The sequence below is a fragment of the Dicentrarchus labrax genome, unplaced genomic scaffold (assembly GCF_905237075.1).
Source record: "Dicentrarchus labrax unplaced genomic scaffold, dlabrax2021, whole genome shotgun sequence".
Classification (NCBI taxonomy): Eukaryota; Metazoa; Chordata; class Actinopteri; family Moronidae; genus Dicentrarchus; species Dicentrarchus labrax.
Window position 1 is genome coordinate 9,532,032 of NW_026136713.1, and position 12,931 is coordinate 9,544,962.

The following is a 12,931-nucleotide window of genomic DNA, read 5'->3' on the forward strand; positions in this document are numbered from 1 at the left end:
GAATGGAAGTCCAATATTTGCTGTCTTTTAGCTGTGTGTTCTGTCTCTAACAAGTCCTGAGGGAAATATTTAGCTGCTTAATGCTGTCTTCTTCTGGTACTGAGCAGGTAGTGTACAATGGATTTTTTGTTGTTGCCTGCTGCGGAGTGAAAACACTATGAGAGAAGTGAGAGTGAACCAGAACAGGAAAGTGCTAAATGAGTCACTACAATGCTCAGTAAAGCTAAGAGGAGCTGCAGATTAGGTAGACGTTTCTCTGTAGGTTCATACAAACACATAAAATTATAATTGCCACACTAATTGCAAATCATATTGCAATCTCAATATCTGTCAAAATAATCACAATATGATGTTTTAACTATATCATGCAGCCCTAATTGCTTATAAAGGCAGGACTAAGAGCACGCTTCAACCCTTAAAATATTGCCTTTCATGCAATTAATGTTAAATAAATACAGCAACAAGTAAATGTTTTCATTATATTTATGGTCACAGTATAGAAACAGTAGTGACATCCTAACGTAAAACACATCATCACCTCTGGGACTGCAAATACTCAATATATTAAATCTCTGCACAGCAGAGATGGAGACAAACGAGGGAACAGCTAGAGGAGAAAAAGAAAGACACATGAGAAGAGAGAAGGCAGAGATAAAAAACTGCTCTGTAATAAATATGCAGGTGAGCTATTTAAAGGTTAAAGATTAAAGACATGATTTAGTTTATTCTCTATTGAAATTAGTCGTAAGGCACTTGACATTTCCAATACCATCAATGTCATCATTATATATTATACATACTGTACTGTACAGTATATATACTGTATATGTACACGTTACTGTATAATGTTAAAGGATTAAAGCTTGACATCAAATGCAACCTTTACAAAGATATCATCAGCATTACAACCTTTGCTTCTATAATTTGTTGCCCATAGACAAAATAGGGTTCAACAGTTCAACAAAGAAACTGTAAAATGTAAATACTGATGATTTTGGCCACAAATATTTGATAAACATACACAGAAATGTATTTAGCACTCATAGTGTTTGTTTCATGAACAAACAAAATAAAAAATGACTTCACTGACAGACTCGCCGTGACGAGCACAAGTGTAGCTTAAATTGGATGAAATGCACAACGGACGAGCTGTTTTTTTTACTTTAGTGTTAGGCAGTGAATTACTTATTCTAAAAAATGTTCTCCCCTTTTGTAAATTTAACCATTGCATTACTTATTGTCACACATTTTGGCTAATAAGCTCTAAGAAAGCAGACACACACTATCAAGTTCAGATTTACAACAGCACTGATACCACTTATGTCTGAGTACCTTTCCACCGTCTTACAGCACTAAATAATCTCCAATATTGCAACAAGATTTTCACGAGAACAGTGTTGTACAATCATTGTAGTCCTCCAACTGAAGATATTATTACCATAACCACACATCAGAGGTGTGTTTGCTAGATCTCCCTCCCTCTACTCGACCTCCTGTGTCACAGTCTCTGTTTCAGTCTCTGAGTGTTGCTCTAGCCGAGCGGTCAGGAAGGGGTTGAAGAAGAAGTCAAAACCAAACTGCAGGGCCGCCTGAGCCGTGCGCCTCCAGTCGTGCTCAATCTTGTACTGCCTGCGGCTTGGCACCTGGGCATTGGCGCACGACATGCAGTGAATGGCTTTCAGTTCAAACACGGGCCATTTGGAGCCTAAACGGCCCTCCAGTATGGTGCTAAACTCCACCAGGCTTCCTGTGTTTAAGTGTAAAAGAACAGACTTGAACTCATTACTAGCCCGCAGAACTATGTCCTTGGTGGCATCCTCGTCCTCTATGATCGTCCCGTTCTTGGTCTTCCTCTCCAGTGGCATGCCCATTGTGACTTCGAATTTGTATCGATCAAAGCGTTTGATGTGGCACTCGTGCTTGGCCAGTTTTTTAAGCTTACAGAGGGGATCTTCCGGCGGAGGAGCTGGGGCAGGCAGAGGCTGGGGCTCGGTCGTGGTGTTTTTCACGTCCTCACACAAAGGATACGGCTCACCATACAGGCACCTCATCCAGTTCCCCATAAATACTGGCAGCAGGTTGATAACCGAATGTGGCCCATTCTCAATGTCCGTCACACGCACATATTTGAAGCGTCCAGTCCAGGTGACGCGATGTCCTTCCAGATGAGAGCAGAGAATCTGAGTTTGAGCCATGTTGGACTCTTTCCAAGCCAGAGGGCCGCAGAGGTTGCTGTACTCAGGCCACGTCAGGGTGGAGTTATAAACCTTCATGCCCTCAGACCTGTAGACGTACATCCAGCAGAAGAGCACCACCGCACTGATCCACACCAGGATGAGCTTCACGATGCTGCTCCGTGACAAAGAGCGAAAAACCACGATGGGGTTGAGGCTGAATCGGGTCCAAAGCCTCAACACTACCGGCACAAAGCAAATTGTCAGCGTGACCACCATTTTGGTCAGCTCCAGGGCGAGAAACCACTGCAGTAACTGGATGATGAGCATTGCGGCCAGGCCCAGTGAGAGTATAGGAAGGGCAAACAGGAAGAGGAAGTAGCCAACGCAGGTGCGGATGAGTCCTATTGCAGTGGCGTTATTGAGGAGCACCAAGGTGAGCTCGCACCAGGTGAAGCAAACCAGGTAGGGCACCAGGCACAGGTAGGTGCCCTTGAAGCCTCTTAGCTGGGCCATGCGGAAGAGGAGATAGAAAAGTTGTCCGTATAAAAGACATGGCATCCCCAGGTTAAACTCCACCATGTCCCCTAGAGGCACAGTGATGAACGTCACCCCAAAGACCTTGAGGAACCAGAATGAGTCTGGCAGGAGTTGAGTGAGGGAGCACGCTCCGGAGAGGACCTCTGTAAGGAGGGCTTTGCGGGCAAAGAGCTGAGCAGAGGCATGAAGGCTGAGGAAGGCGGTGACAGTGAAGAAGAGAGCGACAGCGGCCAATTCTGAGCAGGGAATCCAGGATTTATCAGCAACAGGGAAGGAGAAAACCACAAAGACAACAGAGAGCAGGAAGTACCTGAAAACACAATGAGACAGGATGTATTCCCTATACTGCTGAAGCATTTTTACATCCATAACATGTGTATTTATCATCTTGATTGCATTCACTTTCTAGAATTTTCTGTTTATTTTGAGAATTATACCCTTTCTACGTCTTTATTTGTTCAATTTGTTTTATTATTGTTAACGTTATATATAAAAAAAATTACTGGTTGCTCCTTAATTACAGTAAGATTAAAACTATGAAATAAGTCAGCCTTAACTAAACAAACACAGCCTGATTGTATCTACAGGACAATATCAAAAACAAATGTCAAACTTGTAAAACCTGAACAAAACCAAACTTTACATTTGCCAACGTAACAGAGTAAACAACTAAAGGCATCGGCAAAGGAATCAATGTGTTTCCACATGGGTTCATGTAAACAGAGATGTACTTACAGATAAGGCTCCAAGTGTGTCCATCCAAAGTTGGTCTCAGCCTGCTCCAGATCAAGACCGGGTTCAAAGTGAGTCAGCAGGTCTGTCAGTGCCCGGAAATTTTCCCATGCTTTTGAATTCTGTGGTAAAAGATGCTTATGTAGTATCTGTTTACTTGTACCTCCTTAGATAAGTGCATCTATACTCTAATACACATACTAACGACTAACCTGAAACACCCGCAGTGTGCAGATGACCATGGAGAAGAAAGAGAGGTAGAAAACCAACAAAGGGATGAGGAAGATGAAGAACTCGATTGTGAGGTTGGAGATGATGAAGAAGAAGATAAGTGCGTTGACGTGGTGAGTTGGGATCAGGGTGCTGAGCCACTGCATGCCAGCCCGTGAAGCCCAGTCGATGAGGTGCTCCTTGATCTCCAGCAAAGCGTACAGAGGGAACTTCAGCAGCTGGGGGGTGTGAGCACAGGGGAGGAGCATGGCAATGTCAATTCTCATTGTATATTCACACCACACTTGTGTACGTTGCATATTGACCATGACTGACTTCTGAACTAGTTGGGATGTAGGTACATGTCTTTAACTCAGATTTAAGGTAACAGTAGATTTTCTGTAGATTTCCAGTATGCACATACATCATTCAGCCCAGTCAGGGTCAAACATCAAAACGAGTGAAGTGAAAATCAAATGTTTTAGTTGAGGGGGACTATAAACAAACCCAAACCCTTTAAACAAAAGAGGAGAGAGACTAATGACATTCTTAAAAAGAAAAGAGCTCTCTACCTTTTGGTGTAAGGGCAATTCATCAGGATTCTTCACTACTACGTCATCATCGTCATCATCATCATCACCTGCTGCTGCAGCCATGACTGGTGAAGGTTCAATACCCTGAGCATACTTCTTAGTCATCTCAACAAAGTCGTCAAGGCCCACATGGGAGGTGGCTACAAAGACACACAGAAGAGACGTGTTGGACGTCAACTTACAAGTCAGAAAGTAATTTCTTAATAGGATGAGTAGGCGCAATGTTTCAAACCACACATACCCTCTCTGGTGACCATCGTCTCCAGGACTCTCCTTTGTTTCTTGGCAGAGCTGTTTAGTGGACCTGGGGAGACTGGTTTGCCTGTAAATAGAGAAAATAGTCTGTATTTTTTTGCCTCTTTAAAATAATTCTCAGCATGTTGAGTAAAGTACTTCTACTACTATATATTTGATTTAATAAGCAACATAAAACTGTGCAATATGTGTTAAATTACAATATGTCCCCTCGCGTACCCGGCTCTGTGTGGACGTGTTCAACATTCTCCAGCATCTCAGAAACAGCCACTGACTTCTTCCTCTCCGGGTTCAACTTCCAGTACATTAGCAGAGCTGCTTTCCTAACTCCTCTCTCAAACCGTGTCTCTGTACACAACTTCTTCACCTCCTCAAAGTTCTCCAGAGTGATCCCTGAAAAATAAGAACACAAATGAACACACTGATGACGGACAACTATTCCCAGCATCAATTAAAGTTGAATTCATAACATCAAACTGATCATTTTCATGCTCCTTTGCTAAAAGCCACAGACTGAGGGAAGCACAGGAGCTTTTGGTACCTTTCCTGGAGGCTAAGCACTGTTGCAGCAGTTTGACGGCGTCCTTGCGCCCTTGTTTAGCAGCCTGGATGAGCCACGTCACTGCTGTGCAGTTGTTCAGCTCCTCATCTCTTTCTTCTGCCAGTGCCAGGAAGTAACGCCCCATCTGGACAGACACAAAGACTCTTAGAAATGCAAGGCAAGCATAACTGTGACTTAGTCAACTCATGGACTGTCCTTCTCATCAATATGTTGCTTTAAAATAACATTTATCATCACTTGGCTGATCTGTTCTGTGCCCACCATATGGTCGTTAAAGTCAAAAGTATTCGCAATATGTTCGTTGACACTGACCTTCGTCTGTGCTTTAACATCTCCTGACTTTGCTCTCTCCTCCAGATCCTCAAAGCTGACCTCCTCCTCCGGCTCTTCTGAAGGAAACAGAAAATTAATTACTAAATACTCTGCAGCAGATTCCAAAAATAGGTACGCAATATATCACAGATTCTAATAAAACTGTGTCCAACAAAATACCTTCTTGTGTAAAATGTATGGCTGTTGTTAATCATAAAGGTATCTCTTCTGTATATAGGTGGATAGCATAGGACTTGTGGTGGGACAACAAAGATTTGAACTGAACATGATAAGTTTGATGTCAACTCAATGTCCTTAGTCCTAGCTGCAACTCTCTTTGACAAGGTAAGGCAAATATATTCGTTTAGCACGTTTTAAAATTAAGACATAAAGGCATTAAGACAAGATATAAAAGATGCGAGACAAACTAAACATGTGCCAACCCCCCCCCCCGGCAAACACAGCTCTCTAATCATGGCCCAGAACATTGAAAGCATAGCATTCAAGTTATGGTAGTCTTATTTATAGGGCCTGAAACTGCTGATCAAGCTGTTTCATTTCAAGTCCATGTCAACAAGTGACAAATACTGTGGAAAATACTTTAACTTCACCCAAATCTGTTATTTTACCTATAGCCTTAAATTTGAGCTTCAGGTGAGTATTTAAAGTATAATCATCTTTGGTTTTAAACATGGTCCAGATAAACATCCAGTTCAATGTGCCAGTGCAATGAGTGATAGCAGTGCTGGAGCATGAGTCAGATCCTTCCAGAAACAGCTTCTGCCCTGATAGCAATGTCCCTTTGAAACTTGCTGGTTTAATTATCATCTTCTTTCAACCGATGAGTTGTGCTACTCTCAAATCCCAGTGCCTCACTTGAGCTAGAGCTCACACGGAAAATGTGTCTACTTCTATTTCAGTATGGCGTCATATCTGTTATATTTAAAACAAGTGATAGGAAATCGTTCTAATCATTTATACTAGGAAAAAAACAAATGGAGGTGGCGAGAAATGCTTTCCAAGATTCAAAACGCCCACAGGAGGAAAGTCACGCTGGTGTGCGAAGTGGTAGTCTATCTGTGCCTGAAAATGCAACGGGATCCAGTAACTTCCACCAGATACCCGTCAACACTGCTCATACCCTGATCCTCCGGCTGTGCCCCAAAATAACTGTTTGTTTTGCACAGTCAACAGCAACTGCTAGCTTCAGGGTTTCTGCTGGTGTCAACAGGTTAGATTTAAGACTTTTTATGAACTTTTTAAGCCCATTATGAATGCAATTCAAGATGAATTTAAGATCAGTATTTCACATCCATACTGGCAAAAAAAAGTACAAGAAAGAAAAATGGTATTGGTTCCACGTCGGTTCATTTTGTAGTTTGTAGTTAGTTTCTTACAGAGGTTAGCGGGATCAATACAAATTCTTCCCAAAAACACATTTAAAAAGACTGAAAATGTTTGCTTTACAGAAGTAATGTTAATTTCATAAATCCAATAATTTTTTAAGACCTGTCAAACTCACATTTAAAACATTTTTAAACCTAAAATTCTAATTATTAGTTTCTTTTCATTAGACTTTTTAAAACCCTGTGTAACACTTAGAAAGTGAAGCAATCGGTCTCCAATCTTTACTTTTATTTGCTATAATATGAGCATCAGTTCAAATCTAGACAGCTCCACAGATGATTCAGGGAATGTCTTTTGAAAAAGGACAGGACTGGGCCTAGTGGAAACAATTGTGGGCCAAATGAACATTTCCATATCTTTACATATCTAGACGTCACTGCAAAGCCAAGAAACTAATTAAAATGTGAGTGCAGTTCAGAGATCTCCTACAATGTGAACTATAAATGCAGGATTTTGGTTAGTGGGAAATAAGCAGAATTTAAATGATCTATGGAAAGACAGGGGTGAGACAGGTTTTTCTCCTTGAGTCAGCAGAGTTGGAGAGGCTGCTTTACATGTTGTGGTAAATGTCTACGGTTGTCATGGAGACACTGCAGTACACACAGTAAACTGGGAGTGTTAGCTGCACTGATTGGTGGAGAAGAGGAACGTGAAACAGCAAAGAAAAGATTCTGTGATTAAAAGTGTCAAAGGTCAGAAATTCTAACCTGGTTCAGGTGTGGGAGGAGGCCTTGGAGTCTTAGCAGCACCTCCAGCAGCTGTGGATCCAGCTGGGGGATTCCCCGTACAGGCTGCATTAAGCTGAGATCTGCCCACCTGAGAGGGGCTCCTGATGGGCTGGCGGAGAGGGGAGGCAGGTGGCGTGGACAGGGACGAAGAACGGGAGGAAAGACCTGGAGAAGTCCGAGGGGAGGCGGTGGAGGGAGAAGATGAGGGCGTAGCTGGAGGCGTTGGCATGGTGAGTTTAGGCTTAGGGCGCTCTGAGTTTGGTGCGGTTGTGGTCGAAGATAAGCTGGAAGAGGACAGGCCTGGCCTCAGGGTGGAGGGAGATGAGGGGCTGGATTTTGGGGTGGCTGGATTGTTGGTCAGTGATGGCTCCATGGCTGAAAATGACACCAGACGACAAATCAGACAAAAACGCACTTGTGCAGTTTAATCACAATCACAGTGACGTTAGAGAGTCAGTAACGGTAAAGTAAGTTGATATGGTAGCACGTGTATAGCAGCAGTGTCGGGGGGCACATGTTCAAGGCAAAACAGCTGACAGGGAGAGGGTATGAAGGAGAAGGAAGTGACAGTGCTGTAACAGGTGTTGTGAAAGGACACTTTCTCTTTTCTGTTCCACATACCCCCACCATCTGCTCAGCTCAGTACACAGACAACTGAATCTCCCCCTGAAGCCTCATCAAAAACTACTGCTTCGTGAAACCATATCGATAAATCAAAGTATTTTGATATTTTGTGTGACACTGACACATCAATGCCAAGTGGTGATGTAACAAAACTGTAAACAAAAACATTTATTCATTTTATGTTTTGCTGCAAAAAATAACAACCAAGATAAGAAACATATAGCGAAAAACTATAATATGACATATAAAAGCTACAAAGTCTCATATGTTATTTACTGTAAAAAGATATATATATATATATATATATATATATATATATATATATATATATATATACACACATATATAATACTTTAGCTTTAACACAGTGCTAACAGACACCTGTGGCTCCACAAGCCAGCAGATCTTCCTTCAACTATAAAACAACCGACAGCAGATGAATCATTAAAGACTGGAGCAGTCCTCCTTTGGCACATAGACGACAACTGACCTGCACTAACAACTAAACAGCCCAACTCTCCTGTTTAATACCCCTCACTGCACAGCCATGCTCTGTTTGAGTGAGGTTTGTGTGGTTCTGTGATAGCAAACCCGGCCATGTAGCCTGCAGTCTATTTTAGACATTATCGAGTGAGCCCTGGACAGCTATACTGGGAGGGAAACATCCTTCAAGTGCCCTGACTGGAAACGTGATGTGCCCCCCCCCTCCCCCTCCTCCCCCACCTTCTGCCAGCAAGAAGAGGCTCCAATAACACAGATGTAACCGGTGCAGCTGACATGTAAATAACCTTAATAGTAATTTAACTACCGTTTATTACTAATGCAATGCAGTATCTATGTAACGTTAGTACCATGTGAGTAACCGACGTATAACTGACAGGCAGGTAACTAAAGTAACCGGTGGTTTTTTGGTTGCTAATGCTAACAAGCTGCTGCTATCCGCTCACCTTTACCACGAACACACCCAGCTATATTAAATCCTCCGAATGACAATGAAGTATCTCAGTTTCTTTGCTCTTCAGTGTCCCGAGTCATTCTTCTCTTTCGCTTTTGTTAAGTCTGCCTCGCCGCTGGCTCAGTGTGCTCAAACTCCAAACACACACACACACACACACACACACACACACACACACACACATACACACACAACGCAGGACACTCCGTCAGCTGCTCCAATTAATGTCCCCGCCCACTTCACAGTCTGCGTGTTCTGATTGGACAAAAGGGAGGATTTGTTTTTTTAACGCGATTTGATTGGCTGCAATGGTAGCAAGTTCAGGTGTTTTCTCTCAGTCAAGAACAATCGACTATCGATTTGTTGCTGAATCCCTAAAGTGATATTAAGGATACTTGTTACAGTTCATTGTGCATTTAACACCACAGATTGGTTAGATTTTAACATAAGTTTCTAAAATAGAGCCTAAGGGTTCTTTAAAAGTCCGCTTTGTTTTTTTTATTAATCATTACTCGACTTCTTTTTCCTGTTTGCAACGGCGTAATAAAAGTTATCTACCAGGAGATGGCACTGTATGACATTTTGTTTTCATTTACAAACATGGATTTACAAAAAGGACACCCGTGATTGCTATTCTCCGCCCATATTTCACCATCTTTAAAATGACATTAAAAAATGAATACTCCTACTCTTTTGATTTGACTTTATTGTAGTTTCCATTTTTATTATTTCCATATAAGCTGTGTGCATTCCATCTCTATTGTCTATTATTGGGTTTAGTTTTGCTTATTATAATGTAATTAAGAATTACCCAGTATTTTAGTCAATGAGGCGTGGAGAAATAAATAGGTAGTTATTTTAAAACTATCATGGCTGCGAGAATATATAGTATTCATTCAAGTGTAATTTAAGAAATTGAAATAGAGCTGGCACCCAATGTGCCAAGGCTGAGTCCTTGCTGGAAAAAAAAAAAGAACTGAAATTCTTAAACATTTAAGGTGCTGAATCCTGCCATCTGTGTAATCTGATTTTCTTTAGGATTCGGTGTTTGCTTGGCAACTATGTTTAATCACATGATCCCAAATTCCACAATATGATTAGCTCATAGAGTACAGGCAAATGCAGTTAGAGTTATTATTGCTCAAAACAACCCTCTCCCTGTCAGTAAAAATTGTGATAGCCTGCCTCGAAGTCTGGGATTTGGGTGTAATACTTGCTTCCAGTTTCACTCTGTGAAACAGCAATATATTGATTGAGCCAGAACACAACAGAAGTTTAGCTTTTCGCTCATGTGTACAGTGCAACCTGCCCTCAGGAGCAAAGGGAAATAGACAAGAACGGAAAACATTAAAGTTTGTAATGGGGGGCCCAGACTAAAGAGGAAGGAGAGTAGATAATTACAGGACCTAAAAAGAGAAAAGTGACTGTACTCGGGGGGGGAAAGAGTGAGATTAAAGTTCTGGGAATGAGAGTAGATACCACATTGTGGGAAAAGAAGGAAATGGGGGCTATAATTGCTTAACTGCAGCTGCATTGAAGCAGTTATGTAAATGGCCCTCGATTAGTAGATTAACGCAATCCAGTTTATAAGGATAAGCCAGACCCTTATGGTATTGGTCTTTCACATACACACCTTCAATCTATATTAGGCAATCTGTCTTTTAAATGGGCTTAGACACACATGCGCTCACGCAATTCCCATCCAAATTAGGCAAAGCAGCTCAAGACAGATATTTGTAATAATGAGCTTGTTATGTGTCCAAATCTTTTGACTATGTAGATCTCCCTGCAGATTTGTTAAGGCCACTCTGGCCCTGCCTGAGAGTCACAGTCAACACATGCAGGTTTTCACCATGTGGTCTTTACTTTAGTGATTGAAAATTAAAACAAGCTGGTCTTTTTACTTTGGTCTGATTGTTTTCGTACCCCCCTCAAGGCAGTAATGTGATAGAGACAATATCAGTCCAAAATGAACCCCCACTTCCTCTCCTTCTGTGTCTAGGTAACAGGTCCCTGTATATACAGTACAGGCCCCACCTACGGCATTGCCAGTGACTCTCACAGGAGGAGAGGTTGGTCAGTAACCATAGCAACCAGACGGGTTATGTGAGACCGGACGTTGACTGGCGTGAAGATGAGTATTTCCATAGCAAATGCAGCCCAGAAGCTGTTCTGACCTTTGAAGTTTGTCTCTGAGGGGAATTGATGTGTGATGCCGGATGGACTGCAGCCAGCTGATACTTTGGCCAATTTTCACCACCTATATACTTTTTAATTGCACATTATGTATTCTATCAACATACACACTAGCTTGTTTACATTATGATACTAATATAACCACAGACAACATGTTATCATACAGATTTGACTTTGAGGAAATTCTCAGACAGGGAGTTAATCCAACTCTCGTAAAGTTGGAGCCGCCATCTTTTATAAAACCTATTATTATAAACTCTTATAAATTGTTATGCTTAATCATTGGCGCTTCCTGCACACTTTTTAAGTGGGGAAAGCTCAGCTCGTTCCTGTGGCTTACGTCGTTTCTTCAGCTGCCAGCCCTCTATGTATTGATCTGTTGCTATTTTGAGGTCTGAGTGGAAAAGAGGCAGAGAAAGGAAATACCAGTAAAAGAAAGCAAAACAAAATCATTGTATGCATAGTGGCTTTTAGTCACAACCCTTTAGCTCGGGACTCAGGTTCTTTTTTAAATTGGCTGTGTTTTGTCTTTAAGGGGTTCCCCAGTGATTTAGTATTGCACTTTCATACAGTTGGTGGACACTGAAGGATCAGAGGCCAAGATATCCTGACTTTTAGTCCCTATTATGCCTCAAGCACCAAAAATGTTGAATCTTACATCTCTCACAGCGCAACTCAATAGTGTATTTCATTAGACACTCAATTCCCTGCCTCCTAAATGTTATTTAAACCCCACACCTCCAGTTTGTAACACAGACTTTCTGTTAATTTTTTTTCTCAAGCCCAGATACTCTTGATGGCATCATCAGAATAAATTTTTTTAAACTTTGGAAAGTTCCCTCCAAAGCCACAGAATACATCACACAAAAGACTTTGTATTTTTCCTGTCGATGACTAAACTTAACTTCAACGTCAGTGTAAAATTGCCGGAGTGCCCCATTAATAAGATATTAAGTTAATGTCCTGAAAATGTCACGAAGCAGGGATAGAAAGCATTTAATTTTATGTGGAATGTGGTCACAGACACTTAACCACAGACTACAACATCGTTATGTGACTATTTAATTATATAATACATTCTTTATTTACAGTTTGAGCATCAGCTAGGTCTATATAAGTCTCCTTGTTGAGTCATACTATTTGTACTGTGGCAACAATAAAAAAACGTTTATTATGATTCTGGGTGTGGGCAGTAATGGTTCATTTCTGAAGCATAGTATTGGACTGTATAATGGAACATTTAAAAACAGCATTACCATTAAACACTTGTATCTTACCCAGAAGGTCAGAAACACAGTAAAATCTATGTTCCTGTGTTTGAAAAGCTTTTACAAATCAAACAAACTTCAAAGACCGTTCAGTTTCTTCTGTTATACATGATGTTGTCATCTTCTTATGTTTATGTTATGAATTAAGTTTTTTGGGGGAGGACCATGGAACATCAGACTCAGGCAGATTTTTTAGTGACTAACAGCGGTGACTCATGCCCGAGAAGCCTAATTGCCTTCATATGAAAGTGTTACGTCAACAAAAGCACTCCAGACTGGAGACTTGGGGTTACATTGTGGAAATTAGGTCAGTTTGGTGGCTCGCTTCGGAAATGGACGCCTCTAATAGGTGTCTAATGTTTTCGATGGAGAATT

General features: G+C 41.4%; 1 protein-coding gene across 2 annotated transcripts; it reads right to left on the reverse strand.

Annotated features, from left to right (window-relative positions):
- Window positions 1-469: 469 nt before the first annotated feature.
- On the reverse strand, window positions 470-9,285 carry wfs1b (Wolfram syndrome 1b (wolframin)). 2 transcript variants are annotated; one of them, XM_051419161.1, is made up of 10 exons: window positions 9,085-9,285; window positions 7,493-7,888; window positions 5,379-5,452; window positions 5,046-5,190; window positions 4,724-4,897; window positions 4,491-4,571; window positions 4,229-4,389; window positions 3,659-3,895; window positions 3,450-3,568; window positions 470-3,024 (listed from the first exon to the last, which is right to left on the reverse strand). In XM_051419161.1, the coding sequence occupies exons 2-10, from the start codon at window positions 7,884-7,886 to the stop codon at window positions 1,482-1,484; spliced, it is 2,928 nt and encodes a 975-aa protein (XP_051275121.1). In that variant the 5' UTR covers window positions 7,887-7,888; window positions 9,085-9,285; the 3' UTR covers window positions 470-1,481. The 2 variants fall into 2 exon arrangements, with proteins under 2 accessions (XP_051275121.1, XP_051275119.1); XM_051419159.1 differs by having other exon boundaries at window positions 5,379-5,455.
- Between the last annotated feature and the right edge of the window lie 3,646 nt (window positions 9,286-12,931).

Excerpts from the sequence above, each read along its gene's own strand:
- wfs1b (XM_051419159.1), bottom strand. The coding sequence starts at position 7,886 with ATGGAGCCATCACTGACCAACAATCCAGCCACCCCAAAATCCAGCCCC. Across the intron at positions 5,456-7,492 it reads TCCTCCCACACCTGAACCAG|AAGAGCCGGAGGAGGAGGTC; the intron begins GTTAGAATTTCT and ends TGTTTCCTTCAG. Across the intron at positions 4,572-4,723 it reads ACACGTCCACACAGAGCCGG|GCAAACCAGTCTCCCCAGGT; the intron begins GTACGCGAGGGG and ends CTCTATTTACAG.